The following is a 15,296-nucleotide window of genomic DNA, read 5'->3' as shown; positions in this document are numbered from 1 at the left end:
CTCTCTCGCTCTCTCTCTCTCTCTCTCTCTCTCTCTCTCTCTCTCTCTCTCGCCCGCACAGCATCATCACTCGCTTCGCAGCAACAGCCTCTTACGGCTTCATCCTCCTCCTCATCCTCATTCTTCATCACCACCATCTCCGCGCGGAGGAGGCACCGAGCGTCGCAGGAACTGAAGGTGAGATACAAAAACCCAAATGTGGGGACCGATGGCGGCTGGGATTCTGTTTGTCTCTTTTATTATTTTCTTCTCCGGTATTAAGACATCATCACGAGGAAGAGGTGATGGGCGTGTTCTCCTGTCGTTCGGCTTCACACAGCAAACGGGATCGATTTTGTGAATCGAGGCTATATGTGATTTAATCCGAGTCGTGACCAGATGCTGATGTTGGCTGAGATTTCTAAGAACGAGGGACAGACGTGAGGGAGCGAGCACACAAACCGGCTATTTATCATCAGGTTCCTGTTTTTAATGCTGTCGGATATTTGTGGTGCTGTGTAATCGACGAGGCCTCCCCCCCCCCCCCCCCCCCCCTCCTCTGATCATCATTGAAGACAATTGTGAGCCGACTGGATCCTTCAATTCATTCATCTTCAATCAGACTCCTGCTTTCACATTTTCATGCTATACCCACATAATTGCCATTTATGAGAAATAATCCATACATGAAGCTCATATTAAAACAGGCCTGTTAAAGCAGAATAAAAGCTCATATTAATGTTTTCCTTTTTGGGGCTGGGGGTTGTTTGCCTCTCTTGATGCGATGCTATCTTCAGGTGTCCCTGTTATTCAGCACGACATTTGACTCATAGAAACCTCCCCTTGCTTTAATAAGCTCTCGTGCATGTGATGTGATGGCTATCTGCTCCGCTCGGCCTTGGAAGCAAGTGGTAAACTGACGCTGATTGATTTTTGAACGAGGGTGAAAAGAAAAGAGAAAATGTTTTTTTTTTTTAAACAGAGACCAGGGAGCAATCATTCTCCATCCTCCATCCTCCTCATCCTCAGGCCTTCCTCTCTCCCCTCCACTGACAGGGCTGTGTGTGTGTTGCAGGCGGCGTGGGGCCGTGGAGATGCTGTCAACATGACAGCGAAATGGGAATGGATGGGATGAGAAAGTGTGGAAAGTGGGCTCTAGGCTTTTTTCTTCGAGGCTGACGAGTCTTTATCTCTGTGGGATGCACGGGTGTAAGAAACCAAGCCTCTGCATGCACGACTAATGTTTGCACTCCTGTTTAAGGGTTAAAATTAAAGATCCATTACGAGCGTTGTATAAGATACATTAAAATGACACAAGGGCATTTGTACCATGTAAAAAACCAGAATGTACAATAAGTTGTTACTTCAGCATATATGTTTTTAATCTCTATAAACAGATTCTGCATGTGAATATGGAGAATCGGAAGCTTTCTGGTTAACATATCTAGTTTGACCAATCACGTTTGAGCAGGCTTTGCAGGTAAATAGTCCCTGTGGAGAGGAAAAGAGGTGGAACACATTGACGGGAATGCATCGACTATGAGCTTTTATATTGATCTGCATTTATATTTAAGATAGCCGTTAATAGAGATGAGCCCAAATGCCGTCTGGACCTAAAACATCTTCAAAAAGTGTCACTGCTTTTGTTATTTGTGGAGAAACGTTGGACTTGTGTTATGAAAGAAACTAGTCAGGCTGTAAAAGAGTCTTGGTCCAGAAATCCGCTGTCTACACCCAAAAAAACCAAATATGCCCTCAGGGGCTAATTCATGGTCAGACGATAGCCGAAGACTGACATGTTTTCAGTCACTGTCTTATCCTTTTCTCTGTTTTTATTACATTATTTCTAAATCTCTCCATCTAAAGGGATGTGTAGTGTGTCTGTAATATGAATTAAACGGCCTTAAATGTCTATTGATTTACTGTGGTTGGTATTTAAGATTGTTCCTACAGAGACTCATTATTTTTCACTTAATGATGAATATGGACCTCGAGCTTTGGTTTGTATGTTGTGCATCTCACAGTGTTAAACAAAGTGATCCGCATCCTTTCACTAAGTTTCTTGGAAGTCTGTCTAGTTGTTTTTCTGTAATCTTGCTTATAAACAAACACATCAACCAACCAACAAATGGACAGTAGTGAAAACCTTGGTGGAGGTAATGACACATGGGGCATTAGTACAATTTAAAACAGTTGTAGGTGCACTGGGATGTAGCTTCATCCGAGTCACTTACTTTTTTTTTATTGAATCACAACTTATATTTTGACACGTTGCAGCAAGTGTTAAATAATAAAATTAAAGATTGGCTGAATTCCATTTAGCTGCTTCAGTTTTATGGGCCCTGCATTCGTATACTGAGAGATTTAAATAGAACTGAACCGTGGTTAATAATGTTAGTTACACCTGTGCTTTCTCCACCATTTTGCCATCAGGCAAAGTGAAAGAACAGGTTGAATATGAGTGTGTGTGTGTGTGAGTGTGTGTGAGTGTGAGTGTGTGTTTTATGGCTTTAAAACCAAACGGCTCTGACGTGTTTTCTCGTTCGCTCACGGCTCCATATGCTGGTATTATTTTACACAGGCTCGTGTGCCTGTGTTTTGGGAGCGATGGTGATTACAGGCCTGTAAGTGGCTCCATCTGAGACATCATTAGTTTAGGCTCCCACAGTTTAGCCCGGGCCGACCAGACCTGGTGGGGCTCCGCCGGTCTGTGCCAGTAAATCTGCTCGTCCCGCTGACACTGAAGGATCTGCGGCCTCATGATGAGACTTGATACCCCAGTTAAAATTTAATGCAATACAAATGAACCATGTGTTTGTATTGAGCAGGATACGGATGGTGGCGTACGTCTAAGTAGATCTAGAGTTGAAGCAAGGACTGACGACTATTTCAGTCCAACATTTACTTCCTGTTTTTGAGGATAGACGCCAAATATTTTCTGTTAATGTTTAACAAAGTGAGTATCTTTAGGTTTTAGACAAAATGGGTGATTTTAGGCTCTGAAATAGTGGGATGGACCTCTATCACTATTTCCTCACATTTTACAAGATGAATGACTAATTGTTGAGGAATAATTGGTTAAATACCCCCAAAAATCAATGATCTTAACTCCCTTAAACATTGGCACTTCTTAAATTAGATCTCTATTTTATAAAAACTGTGTGAATCCCATACTACTTTTGACTCACTCATTTACAGACACTAGTTTTTCCTTTATCTGCACCTTCAAGCAAACAAGGATGCAATTTTACTGGTGTCACCGATTGAATTCATTGCAGAGCTGAAGCCCTGAAGACAAACGTTCCAATTCACTGTGGAGGACAAGACGGTTTTAGTTTCTTTTATATCTTCTTTAATCTTTCTTTAAGGAGCTGATTAACATTAACATTTTCTCTCCCTGCTCAATATTTAATGCTGAAACTCCCACGGAGGACACTCAGTCGCCTATTTGTCCTAATTTGGAGATTTTAACAACTTCAAACTTAAGAGCCGTGTTGTCCTGTTATTACTCATGGCCAAACTTACTGTCTAGTGTTAGTCCAAAAATCCATAAATAAATAAAAAGATAATGACGGAGTTCAGTAATTCTCCATTGGAATTATATGCTTGGAGTGTAGAGATAACATTTACAGGGAATAAAAGGTTGACATTTGAATGCAGGGAGAAAATGAGTAAACCCCGTATCTGTGGACTTGTATTAAATGCTTCGTATCAACCTTTAAACATGTAAAGCTTCGTCATCTCTGTTAGAACCTGTCAGACCGTGTTCTGGCCACAGTGAGCTCTGCAGAGATGTTTCTCATAATCCCCTGTCTGTTGTTTCCCTGCGCCGCAAATTCAAAGTGACATGTTGTTTTATTCCACGCTGACCCGAGGCTCACAGAGTCTTAATACACAAACATATTGATGTGGGTCTCACCACTGAACTGTACCAGTCAGGGGATTTTTATAAGTGTTCTTCAGGATAAGTGTTTTTTTTTCCAAAGGGGAGACGTGACACTGCAGCAGACACGTAAAATGGACATCAATTTGTAGCGTCTTCTCAATTTCAAGCTTCAGTCGTTTTTAGTGCACATCGCCTCTCCACCCGCAGTTGTTCACTTTTTCAATTAAGGAATGTTTCGTTTGATTAATCCACGACGTGAACTTCTTTCCATAATGTTAGTGTAATATTTTTCAAACCTGACATGTAATGCCTCGGAACAGTCACAGATTTACAGTGTAGTGCAGGATCCTGTGAGCAGCCTTTAAACGACTTAATGAAGAGACGTCAACGTGCTTTATCGGATGAAAACATAAACAGCAAAGACCTTACAGTGATTTCATCATGAGCTAGTGTCTCATCCTCTGCATCATTATCTCAGTAACATTAGATCCGAGTCATGGTGATGTGCTGTAGCTCTTTACCGTAAAACAAGGCATTCGAGGCACCTACGCAACAAGAGCATTAAAAATCAGCCTTACTGTGAAAGCCTCGATGTCTCTTCCTGTTCATAAGTTACTGCTCTGTCCTTCTGTGACTCAGCAGAGAGCACATGCCGGGCAGATATGGAAATGCAACAGGTGTAGTGTGGAAAGGCTTGTTTGGTTAGCTCGACGAAAAAAGAAATATCAGTTCAAAGACCAATTGGATGAGACATGAGGCCGCAATAATATTAACATATATAGTGCTTTAGCAGTTTTAGGGGGGGGAGACAATTTTGTCTTGGAGATGCTGTGAGGGACGTTTTTTTCCCACAATCAATCAGTCAATCAGTAAAATATCCCAGGCTGTGTTAATCCTCCAAAATATCCCATTCTCATGTAGTGTATGAACATTTAAATGTGGTACTATTTAATCAAACTGGCATGTTAATGGGTTTAAGTGGAATTACGTTTTAAATAATTGCATTTAAAGAGTCAAAAAACCCGAATGATCAGTTCAAACAAGACAATAGGGATGGACGTCAGGCTCCTTGCTGGAGACCTGTTAACTCCCACCCCTTCTCATCGATATGTACAAGAAACCTGGATGTTTCTTTGGGGAAGTTGTTTCTCTGTGCTGTCGTTTTGGGGTTTTGTGTGTTTTCATTGACGTTTTGCATCCCTTCCTAGTCATTTTGTATCACTGCAGTCACTTTGTGTTTCTTCGTTGTCCTTTTGTGATTGTTTTGCATCTCTTTGTGTCTTTCTTTCTGTGTTTTGCAGTAATTTTCAATCAATTTCTTTGTGATTGTTTTGTATCTCTTTGGGTACTTTGTGTCTTTTTCTGGATGTTTGATCAGCTCTCCAACAAGAAGTGTTCACAGGTCACCAGTAATGTGTAGTGTTGCTTTTCCTCCACATGCCTGGATGATTTCAGAAAAAAATTCAAGGTTAATTGACAACTTTCTATTTCCACTTTCTCTCTAGAAAAGAAAAGCCTGTTGTCAGCCGAGCTCTTCAGATCTCTGAGGTGTATCCTGAACGTTCAGGAGGCCTCTTCACACAACGTTTGACCACCTTTGCGTCAACTGAACCTTTTTGAAATGGAGGAAGGCTACCAAAACCGGACTGCCTTCATTAAAGGTGCCAAAGACATTGCCAAAGAGGTCAAGCGGCAAGCCTCTAAGAAGGTTGGGCGTTCAGTGGATCGGGTGACCGATGAATACAGCAAGCGCTCCTACAGTCGCTTTGAAGAGGACGATGACGACGACTTCCCAAGGCAGGGCAGCCAGGATGGAGGTTACTACCGCGGAGACAGCCAGGCGGCCAATGACGATGAGGCCGGCCACAGTGACTCCACAGAGGGTCATGATGAGGACGATGAGATCTACGAGGGCGAGTACCAAGGAATCCCCAGGGCCGAGTCGGGCAAAGGCAGCCTGGCCGGTGGGCCGGGCTCCGTGGATGCCGGCTCTCAGCAGTTCAGAGATATCGGGGCGTCCGAGGCCGAGAGGAGGAAGGACCAGGAGGTTCTGGCTCAACAGTACGAGACCATTTTACAAGAATGCGGTCACGGGAAGTTCCAGTGGACCCTGTACTTTGTGCTGGGGCTCGCTCTCATGGCCGATGGCGTTGAGATCTTTGTGGTTGGCTTTGTCCTCCCCAGCGCTGAGAAGGATATGTGCCTGTCTGAACCTAACAAGAGCATGCTGGGTAAGACACTTACAGGTTACTGTGTGATCATGGAGTTTTATATGAAAGATACAGCTTTTATACTGCATTTAGATGAGTAACTCATATTTTATTTGCTCTTTCTCCTCAGGTCTGATCGTATATTTCGGGATGATGGTGGGGGCTTTCCTCTGGGGGGCTCTGGCTGACCGGATAGGCCGTCGGCAGTCTCTTCTCATCTCGCTCTCCATCAACAGCATCTTCTCCTTCTTCTCCTCCTTCGTCCAGGGCTACAGCACCTTTCTGTTTTGCCGGCTCCTCTCGGGTGTCGGGTAATTGGAAAAATTAATTCTTCTTCCATCTGGGCCGGTTTACTCTCGTCTGACCTGTCAGCTGCGTCACTCTTCACTCTTTATTTAAAGTATTCTGTATTGTATAGTATACTACACAATCTAGTCGGAAAACACAAAAATACAAAACTTAGAAATTCATTTGACGTGATAACTTAACTATATAAATGTAAAATATATTTAAAAAAAATTATGGAATTTTATATAGATTACCAGATTACTAAAGTAAACACAAATAAGTGGTGTAAGACTATGGTATAAAAAATGTATCAGCGAAATATCTATTTCAAGAATATATATCACAAAATCAATATACTAATCTTCCAAATGATACAATATTTTTTTGGGATTGATCTGATGCATCAAATTAAATCATTTTAGGGTTAGCAGAGGAAGGATGTTACTTTTAAATGTATTATAAGTTTTCAATCTTCACTCTCTTCAGTCTTTACATTATTAAAAACAGCAGCTTCTCTGGTGGAGCCAAGTGACAAATTGAGATTCTGAAGTCGTTTCCCTCCGCGCTTAAATCAATCCCCTTCCCACCGAGCCTCTGGGAGTTAGTTTTCCACCACAGTGATGGAGAAACACAAGTGAGGAGAAATCGAAAGTAACTTTAAAGCTTCGGTGACCAAACAAAACAAACCAGTGGAGTAAATTATAGTTTGGAGGTTGGTGACTCAAGCGATGGTGCCTCCACTAAACCCTTGATTTGCTCTGACTCAGAAGGAGTAATAGGCTCTCCCCTGTGGTATGTGTCTGTCATGTCCATCATACAGTTATTTAAAGTAAACCAGTACCTGAGGTTCTCAGCCTATCTGGAAAACTTCAGGAAAAATGTCTGGGGTTCAGTGCATGTCTGAAAGCAGATCAATGTGACAACCTGAACTCTGTATGCATGTCAGGATTTTTCTGCTCCTGGCTCAGTTGGTTTCTGATCTTTGCAGGATCGGTGGATCGATTCCCATCGTGTTTTCCTACTATTCCGAATTCCTGTCCCAAGAAAAGCGCGGCGAGCACCTCAGTTGGCTCTGCATGTTCTGGATGATCGGGGGAATATACGCATCGGCAATGGCCTGGGCTATTATCCCACATTACGGTGAGTCCAGTCACATGTCGCTGAAATGATAAGGTTTATGGTTGGCTACTTCTGCACTGATCCAAACTAGCTGATCATCCTTTAACACTTAAATCACAGACATGGAAGTGGTGTCAATCTTAAAGAATATGACTAATAGGCATATTTCCCAGAATGTCAGAGTATATTCTTTGAAATGTATCTTTATTATCTCTGGTTTTGGCAGCAGATGGTAGGAAAATGCAGGTTCGAGTTCATTTGTGGGCAAACGTCTGTCCACAGACACGGTGCTTCATGAAGATCGGCAGTCTGACCTTCTCCGTTATTGACTGAGGTGTAATAAGTTCTGAGAGTTGCTTTGTTTTTGTCTCCCCAGGATGGAGTTTCCAGATGGGCTCAGCATATCAGTTCCATAGCTGGCGTGTGTTTGTGTTAGTGTGCGCATTTCCGTCTGTTGCTGCCATCGCCACCCTCAGCGTCGTGCCAGAGAGCCCACGCTTCTACTTGGAGGTCAGCGAATGTGTTCGCTAGGAGTTAGCCCCTTGCTGACAGTTGTGGCCGCCTGTGCTCATATAACATGGCTCCTAAAAAAAAATCAATAAAATGTGCTGTATGACCTTTATTTTTTCCTCAAACAGAACGGCAAACACGACGAAGGCTGGATGATTCTGAAGCAAGTTCACGACACAAACATGAGAGCAAAGGGACACCCAGAGAAGGTGTTTTCTGTAAGTATACCACAGCAGACATGAAACTACTCTCCTGGAACCTACCTAATGTACTTTCCTTAAAATCACTGAACAATAATGGACCCTCACAGCAGGAAATCCAAACAGAGTTTTCCGGACTGTACATTTATGGGGGAATAAAACAGAATAGCTAAACAGAGTTTATGATTAAATGGCTCATGTGTAACCTTATTATAAGGTACATGAGAAAATTTCTCCTTTACTCTGATGCCCAAACAAAAAAAGCAGCAGGGGAGCAAACCTCTGGAAAGCTCAGTGGCTAGAAAACCATGACATCTGGTTGATGGACTTTTTCTCCTTCATCCCAGGTCACCACCATCAAGACGGTGAAACAGATTGACGAGTTGGTGGACACTGGCACCGACACTCCGGTTTGGAAACGCTACAGACTGAAGATTATTAGCCTCTCCCAACAGGTGACTGAGGCTGAGGGAGGAAAACAAATACAACGTCATATTTTTGCATTACCTGTAGATTCTCCCTACGCTATTGGAAAGGAAGGGGTATTTATTTAGATGCAATGTACAACCTCACCACTAGTTGCTTCTTAATCCAACCCACATGGTCCTTTAATACGGAATTAGGTCAAACTAACTGAAACAAATACCTTTATGTTTTCTGATAATTGTTAGTATTTATATGTGTGACTAAATCAATGGCATTGATTTTACCTTTGCATTTGGTTTTCATGCGTTTAAACTTGTTCCTTTTTATTGTATTGTACATTTCTGCAGCACCTTAGTGCCTGATTTTAATTTGCATCCAGCCTACATTGTGCTACACACACATCTACAGCCTCCATCTTCTTCTGAATCTGCTACTGCACCGCCTACCTAACGCCTACTGAGAAAAGCCTTGACAATAAGTACATAGTTTATCGAAGACAGAGACATTTGTTAGTAGGAAATTATAAAAAAAAACCTGCATGGCTATTATGTTGCATTTAAATGTTAACTTATATTCATAAAGATAATTCTAGCTTTGCAAGTTACATATTCCTGCTCAGGAATATCAAAGGAATATCATATCATATAATTAAAGTAAGAGCTTAGCACTGTGCGTCAAAATTGTCATTGGATCAACCATAAATTTATTTATAGTTTGAATCAGGTCTTCCTCACCTTCCTGTTCACATGTTTCAGATCCGGCAAAACATCCTCGCCTGCTTCAGCCCTGAATACAAACGGACTACCTTCATGCTCATGGCTGTGTGGTTCACCATGTCTTTCAGGTAAACTTAAGACTCATAGAATCTTTGCTGTTGCATGTTCACTATTGATTCTTACTCAATTCCGTTCTCGACCCACAACTCTGCAGCTATTACGGCCTGACGGTGTGGTTCCCAGACATGATCAAGTACATCCAGAAGCAGGAGTATGAATCAAAGACAAAGACCTTCACCAAGGAACGAGTGGAGCATGTCACCTTTAATTTTACACTGGAAAACCAAGTGCATAGCCAGGGACACTACTTCAATGACAAGTGAGTGCGGTATTATTAGATGTAATACCACTACATATAAAATGTGCAGATATGAGACTAAAGCTGAAAAATGTTTCCTGTTCACCAGGTTCCTCAACCTGAAAATGAAATCCATGGTGTTTGAAGACTCTGTGTTTGAGGAGTGCTACTTCGAGGACATCACCTCCACACACACCTTATTCAAAAACTGCACCTTCGTTGCAAGTTTGTTCTACAACACAGGTAAATATCCATGGAAATACATCATTAATTAGAACTTTAAATCAATTAATGGTTACGTTTTCGATTAATTTTTTATTTTTTATTCAGGAATTTAATTTAATTTGAGCTCAAGTTTTAAATACAGATTCTAATTATCACAACTTAAATTTATTTCAGCTTGAGTATGAATTTCAAACCATTTCATTTTAGCTTAAGGTAAAAAAAAAAAAAAAAACTCACAGCAGCTCAGCAGGACTGTCACCATAGTAACACTCTGATGCTAGTATCCCCTGGTTACGCTGCTGCAGAGCTGTTACCGTAGCAACGTAAACAAATTCAGGCCATATTTTTGGAAGGCAGAGTGATTGGATTGGATGTGAAACAGTGCTTTGAAAAACAGATGTGAAGAATATATCAACTGGATACTCAGATCCAAAGCTCTTTATGATACTAAACAGACAAATTTGTTTTCTTATATTATGTCTTTTATTCTGGGTCTCAGCATCAGTGTCCTCTACACGGTACCTGTTGATGTAACAATATTTTTATTCTAATATATCAAAAATAGCAATAAGTAAGAGCTTTATCCTACAGTGTTGTTTTGTATCTTCTCTTTCTTCTTGAACGTGCCTGCGTTTTTGTGTTTGCTGTTGTTTTTATCCCTTAGTTAGACCTTCTTAAGTATCCATAGTTCATTTACACGTGATCTGCCCCTGTACCCAAACATGCACAAGATGGATGTATTGACAGAAGCCCTGAATCTAATTTTGTTATGCCCAAGCTGTATTCAAAGGGGCAAATGGACTGCTTTTATTAAGTGCTTCTAGTCTTGACAACCACTCAAAGCACTTGAAGTCATATTCACCCACTCACACACAAACAGCTTCTATACTCAGCACTTTTCTACCGCACATTATTCACTCTCCGACGGAACAGTTGCAATTTAGGGTTTAATGTCTTGCCCAAGGACACTGGCATATGGACTGGAGGAGCTGGAGATCAAACCCTCTACCTCCTGATCCACGGCCGTGGTCGATGGTGTGTTTTTGGTGTGTGGTCTTGATTACTGCTTATGAGCCTTTAAATCGACATGTCAGATTCCAATCTGGGAAAGACATCTGAGAAACTGGAAAACTCTTCCACGTAGCTCTCCCTCCAGTTCTAAGCTTTCACAGATTTAGTTTTTGAACATCTCTGGTCCAACAATCACAGCAGCACTAACTTCTCATCCCTGAAGCCACAGATACATTATTCTGCATCCAAACTTTTATGATTGTTCAGCACTTTTTTTTAATGCCAGACTCTCTTTAATGAAACCAGCTTTGGTTATTGGAAGCAGTTTCAGTAGAGAATGTAATCAGGCTGTTTTCAGCAGCAGCAGACAGTGAGGTATAAACAGAATGTAACAGGCTTCGTAAGCTCGAGGAGAAGTTGTTTGACCTCTCCTGACATTTTCAGTTGTTTTCCTGATTCACTGTATATTTAAAGAAGTCTGGAGGAACAAAAAGGATGAAGTAGTTTAATCTGTTTTTATGTTTTGAACTTTGATGAGAAACAGATGCTGACAGAAGATTTGGTTGTGTGGTGGCTGTATGTCCTGGCTGCTTTTGCAGGGAGATGATTTGTATGCCGTCTCTTTGCCCTTTAGGAAAAGTAGTCATTGATGGTTTCAGAAGTTGGGGGGAAAAGCAGTGAAGTCACAAAATAAACCACAAAACCAGCAGATTCCAAGTGAATTTTTAAAGGAGACTTATCATGCTCAAATTCAGTTTCATAAATTAACTTTGGGTTGTTACTTGCATAGGTTTACATGCTCTAATGTTCAGAAAACACATCACTTCCCTCATAATGTCAGTTACTGCAGCTCCTCTTTTCATCATCTGTCAACCACTTCCAGCATGTGAAGGAAATATCTGCCTCCACTTTACCCTGTTGGGGGGAGTGCCAGAATAGATGCTACTCCTGCATTGGGCAAATGTGGGGAATCCCCTGAAGTATCGCTGATGTTTTCCTGTATCTCAGACTCTGGGCTTTTTAACTTTTCAGACTTTTTACACAAATAAACTTATTCAACACTCTAGAGGAAAGAAAAACTGAAAAAGCATCACATGTCTCCTGCAATGTTCCAGCTTCAATTCATATGAAGTTACACGGATGGAAACCTGATATGATTAAGAGCATTGTCTTTTTTAGAAGAACGGTAACTGTAAATAAAGACCTACTTAATTGTTTTAATTCTTGAAAACATGCAGAGGTGGTAGAAGTATATTTTCAGCCCTGAGCAGTGTCTGCAACAGCCTCCATAAATAAGACCTGAGGCGAAACACACACAGGCAACTTCTACACGAGTAGAATTTAGACATTTCCTCCTCTTCCCCAGTAGAAATTATACCCTTACATTTATTTATCAGCTTCCTCAAAGATTTATACACATTTCTAATCCTTGGATTTAATATTTCAAAGTAATAACACATGTTTTTATCCCTTTCTTTCATCAGATTTGTTCAAATACAGGTTTGTCAACTGCAAACTGCTCAACAGCACGTTCCTCCACAACAAGGAGGGCTGCATGCTCGACTTCAGCGACGACTTCAACAATGCCTACATGATATACTTTGTCAACTTCCTCGGCACACTGGCAGTGTTGCCTGGCAACATTGTGTCGGCTCTATTAATGGACAAAATTGGTCGTTTACGGATGTTGGGTGAGTAAATCTAATCCCTGCAGGATCATTCACTCTGCGCCCATAGAGGCCATTTAACTTAATGTCACTGTGCTTCCTCTCCCCGAACAGCGGGATCCAGCGTCATTTCTTGTATCAGCTGTTTCTTCCTGATGTTCGGCAACAGTGAGTCGGGGATGATCGCTCTCCTGTGTCTGTTCGGTGGCATCAGCATCGCCTCGTGGAACGCCCTGGATGTGATCACAGTGGAGCTCTACCCCTCGGATAAAAGGTGACGTGACAGCGGCTTTTCCCTCAGAGAAGATCTTATTCTGTGTTGTCTCATGAAGAGACCGCACAGCTGACGGTTACACAGCAGCTACCTGTCTGTAATTCTCATTTAAACAATAGATATAGCAATTATTTAATTATGTTTTCATTTTGAATTATGAAAATTTAACGTAGGTTTTTATTAGTCATGCTGATGTTTTCCTACCAATATATATATATATATATATACATTTCTTTTTAATGTATTTCTATTTCTGTTATATTGAATATATATTATTGAGTTATTTTATGATTTGCCACATGAGTAGCATTTAAGTCCATTCGAGTCTGGTTTGTAAACCTACTTTTGGATTAATAACTCACATGTTATGTTAATATGCATATCTTTACAACATGGAAACTGACAGATTTAATTGTCGGTCTGAATAAGACTGAGGCTTTGCTTTTAATTAGATTAGCTTCAGACTGAAGCCAGAGTCCATTTCTGCTCTTGAGTAAAATATCCCTCGGTGATGGTATTTACTGTCTGACATTTTTACCACTACAACAACACCATCTAACGTATTGCTTTTAACACATCGTTTTATTTGACTACATGGCTACACACTTCTTATATTATTGCTCTGAATATTGAGGTCATAAGTTTATGTGATTTAATTAATTTGACCACAAAGAGGTTGTAGCAGTAGAAATGTAGTAAAATCCTCTTCAAACACACACTGAGGACAGATCAGTTGAAAGTAATTAATCAGTATTGTTAAAACATTTCCCCTGTGTTTCTCCCTCTCTTCCTGTCTTCTTGTCTGTAGGTGCACGGCCTTTGGCTTCCTGAATGCTCTCTGCAAGCTGGCGGCCGTCCTGGGCATCAGCATCTTCCAGTCATTCGTCGGCATCACCAAGGCCGTGCCCATCATCTTTGCTGCCGGCGCGCTCGCTGCAGGTAGTTTCCTTGCAACCAAGTTGCCTGAAACGCGAGGCCAAGTGTTGCAGTAAAGCAGGTGACCAGCAGTGGGCAGGAGAGTACAGCTGGAGTGTGTTTTGACCACTAGAGCCCAAACATTCCTGAGAGCTTCAGCTGCTGCCCATCACACACCAACAGACTGCCCCGCCCCCCCACCCCCCATTGTAAGCCCAGAATCCTCTGAAATATGGATCGCGTCTTTCAAAGTCCCAACAGACCCACAGAGATTAACAGACGTAGAGATAAACACCGGTGTCATGGTGACACGACTACATCACTTTATTTCAGCCACCAGGTAAAAAGAAAACTGATCCTTTACGGACGTGTAATACTCACAGGCTGATGTGGTAGAGGTGGAAACGTGCTGTTATGATTTAAAATGCCCATAGATCTCCCCTGAAAAGACAGAGTGGTCAAATGAAACAGAAAAAAGGCAGATTTGGGGGAACGTGTGCAAAGATTTCCAGATGTATGTGATTGTGTTTTTATTTCTCATCCGTCCACAGCCTCAGTGACTAGTTTTCAGTGCTGCTTGTTTATTAGAATTTCCTATTCAGATGCTCATAGACGTGTGTGATGAATAGTTTTTTATTTTAAAAAAGCCCTCAAAATTAATTTCAGGTTGATTTAAATCCCTCTAAAAGCCACAATGACCCCCCTCGCCAACTGCTGAGCACAAGTAGAAGATTCACTCATAAACAAAGAGTTGAACTCTTCCTGTATAAATCCAGTCTGTTCCTCTTTGTAAAGCCTCCCAACACTGGTGAAGTTACATTTCACAGGATTCTCAGTTGTAAATGGGAAAAGTTTGATCCAGTTCCTGAGTGTTCAGTGTTAAACGTCAAGTGCTAAATGTGAGAGCCGATACAAAAGCATAATAATTGATGAATTATTTGCGTGTGTGTGTGTGTGTGTGTTGTATGTGAGTGTGTGCGATTGCTTATGTACACGTGTGATTTATTCCTTTAAGCACCAACATTTCCTGCGATTCAGTGCAGCCACACTCTTCAGTCATTTGATCCAACAGCAGAATGTACGGGACAGCGGTTTCATAATTTTAGGCTAATTTCAAAATATTATATATTTAATATTTCTCATGCAGTAGCTGAGGTGTGGTGAAATGCTTGATTATGTTTTCAGCTAGTAGTATCTTTTAGCATCACTGCACTGACTTACTGTACATGCAGGATCATTTTTCCATCCCTCATGCATTGCAGAATTAATCAGCCTTAAAATGACACTAAACAAGGATTTAGTTCATTTTGACCTTGGAAATAGTAGTTATGCAAAATCAAAATTTTAATCAAAGTCCTTTCACCAGGCCTTTTCCCAAAGCTTTTCAACTTTACCTTGCATAGTTGTTTTACGAGAAAGAAAAGCTCTGAGAAAAATTAATCATGGAATTTGATGTAAGATTTTTTTTGTTGTCATTAGTCATTAAATTATTTTGTCTTTTTCTGTTTGGCC

General features: G+C 41.1%; 1 protein-coding gene across 1 annotated transcript; it reads left to right on the top strand.

The window, feature by feature from the left end:
* On the top strand, positions 1–14,247 carry LOC117770315 (synaptic vesicle glycoprotein 2A-like). Its single transcript, XM_034599627.1, has 13 exons — positions 1–177; positions 5,371–6,096; positions 6,206–6,386; positions 7,352–7,503; positions 7,859–7,992; positions 8,121–8,210; positions 8,540–8,647; positions 9,374–9,462; positions 9,549–9,713; positions 9,802–9,935; positions 12,413–12,619; positions 12,710–12,869; positions 13,678–14,247. Exons 2-13 carry the CDS (start codon positions 5,487–5,489, stop codon positions 13,859–13,861), a joined length of 2,214 nt encoding a protein of 737 aa, XP_034455518.1. The 5' UTR covers positions 1–177; positions 5,371–5,486; the 3' UTR covers positions 13,862–14,247.
* Positions 14,248–15,296: the final 1,049 nt, after the last annotated feature.

This window comes from Hippoglossus hippoglossus, chromosome 11, assembly GCF_009819705.1.
Source record: "Hippoglossus hippoglossus isolate fHipHip1 chromosome 11, fHipHip1.pri, whole genome shotgun sequence".
Lineage (NCBI taxonomy): Eukaryota > Metazoa > Chordata > Actinopteri > Pleuronectiformes > Pleuronectidae > Hippoglossus > Hippoglossus hippoglossus.
Note: the sequence above shows the minus strand (reverse complement) of the source record. Positions and strands in the feature narration are given on the sequence as shown.

Excerpts from the sequence above, each read along its gene's own strand:
- LOC117770315 (XM_034599627.1), top strand. The coding sequence starts at position 5,487 with ATGGAGGAAGGCTACCAAAACCGGACTGCCTTCATTAAAGGTGCCAAA. Across the intron at positions 7,993-8,120 it reads GCCCACGCTTCTACTTGGAG|AACGGCAAACACGACGAAGG; the intron begins GTCAGCGAATGT and ends TTCCTCAAACAG. Across the intron at positions 8,211-8,539 it reads ACCCAGAGAAGGTGTTTTCT|GTCACCACCATCAAGACGGT; the intron begins GTAAGTATACCA and ends CCTTCATCCCAG.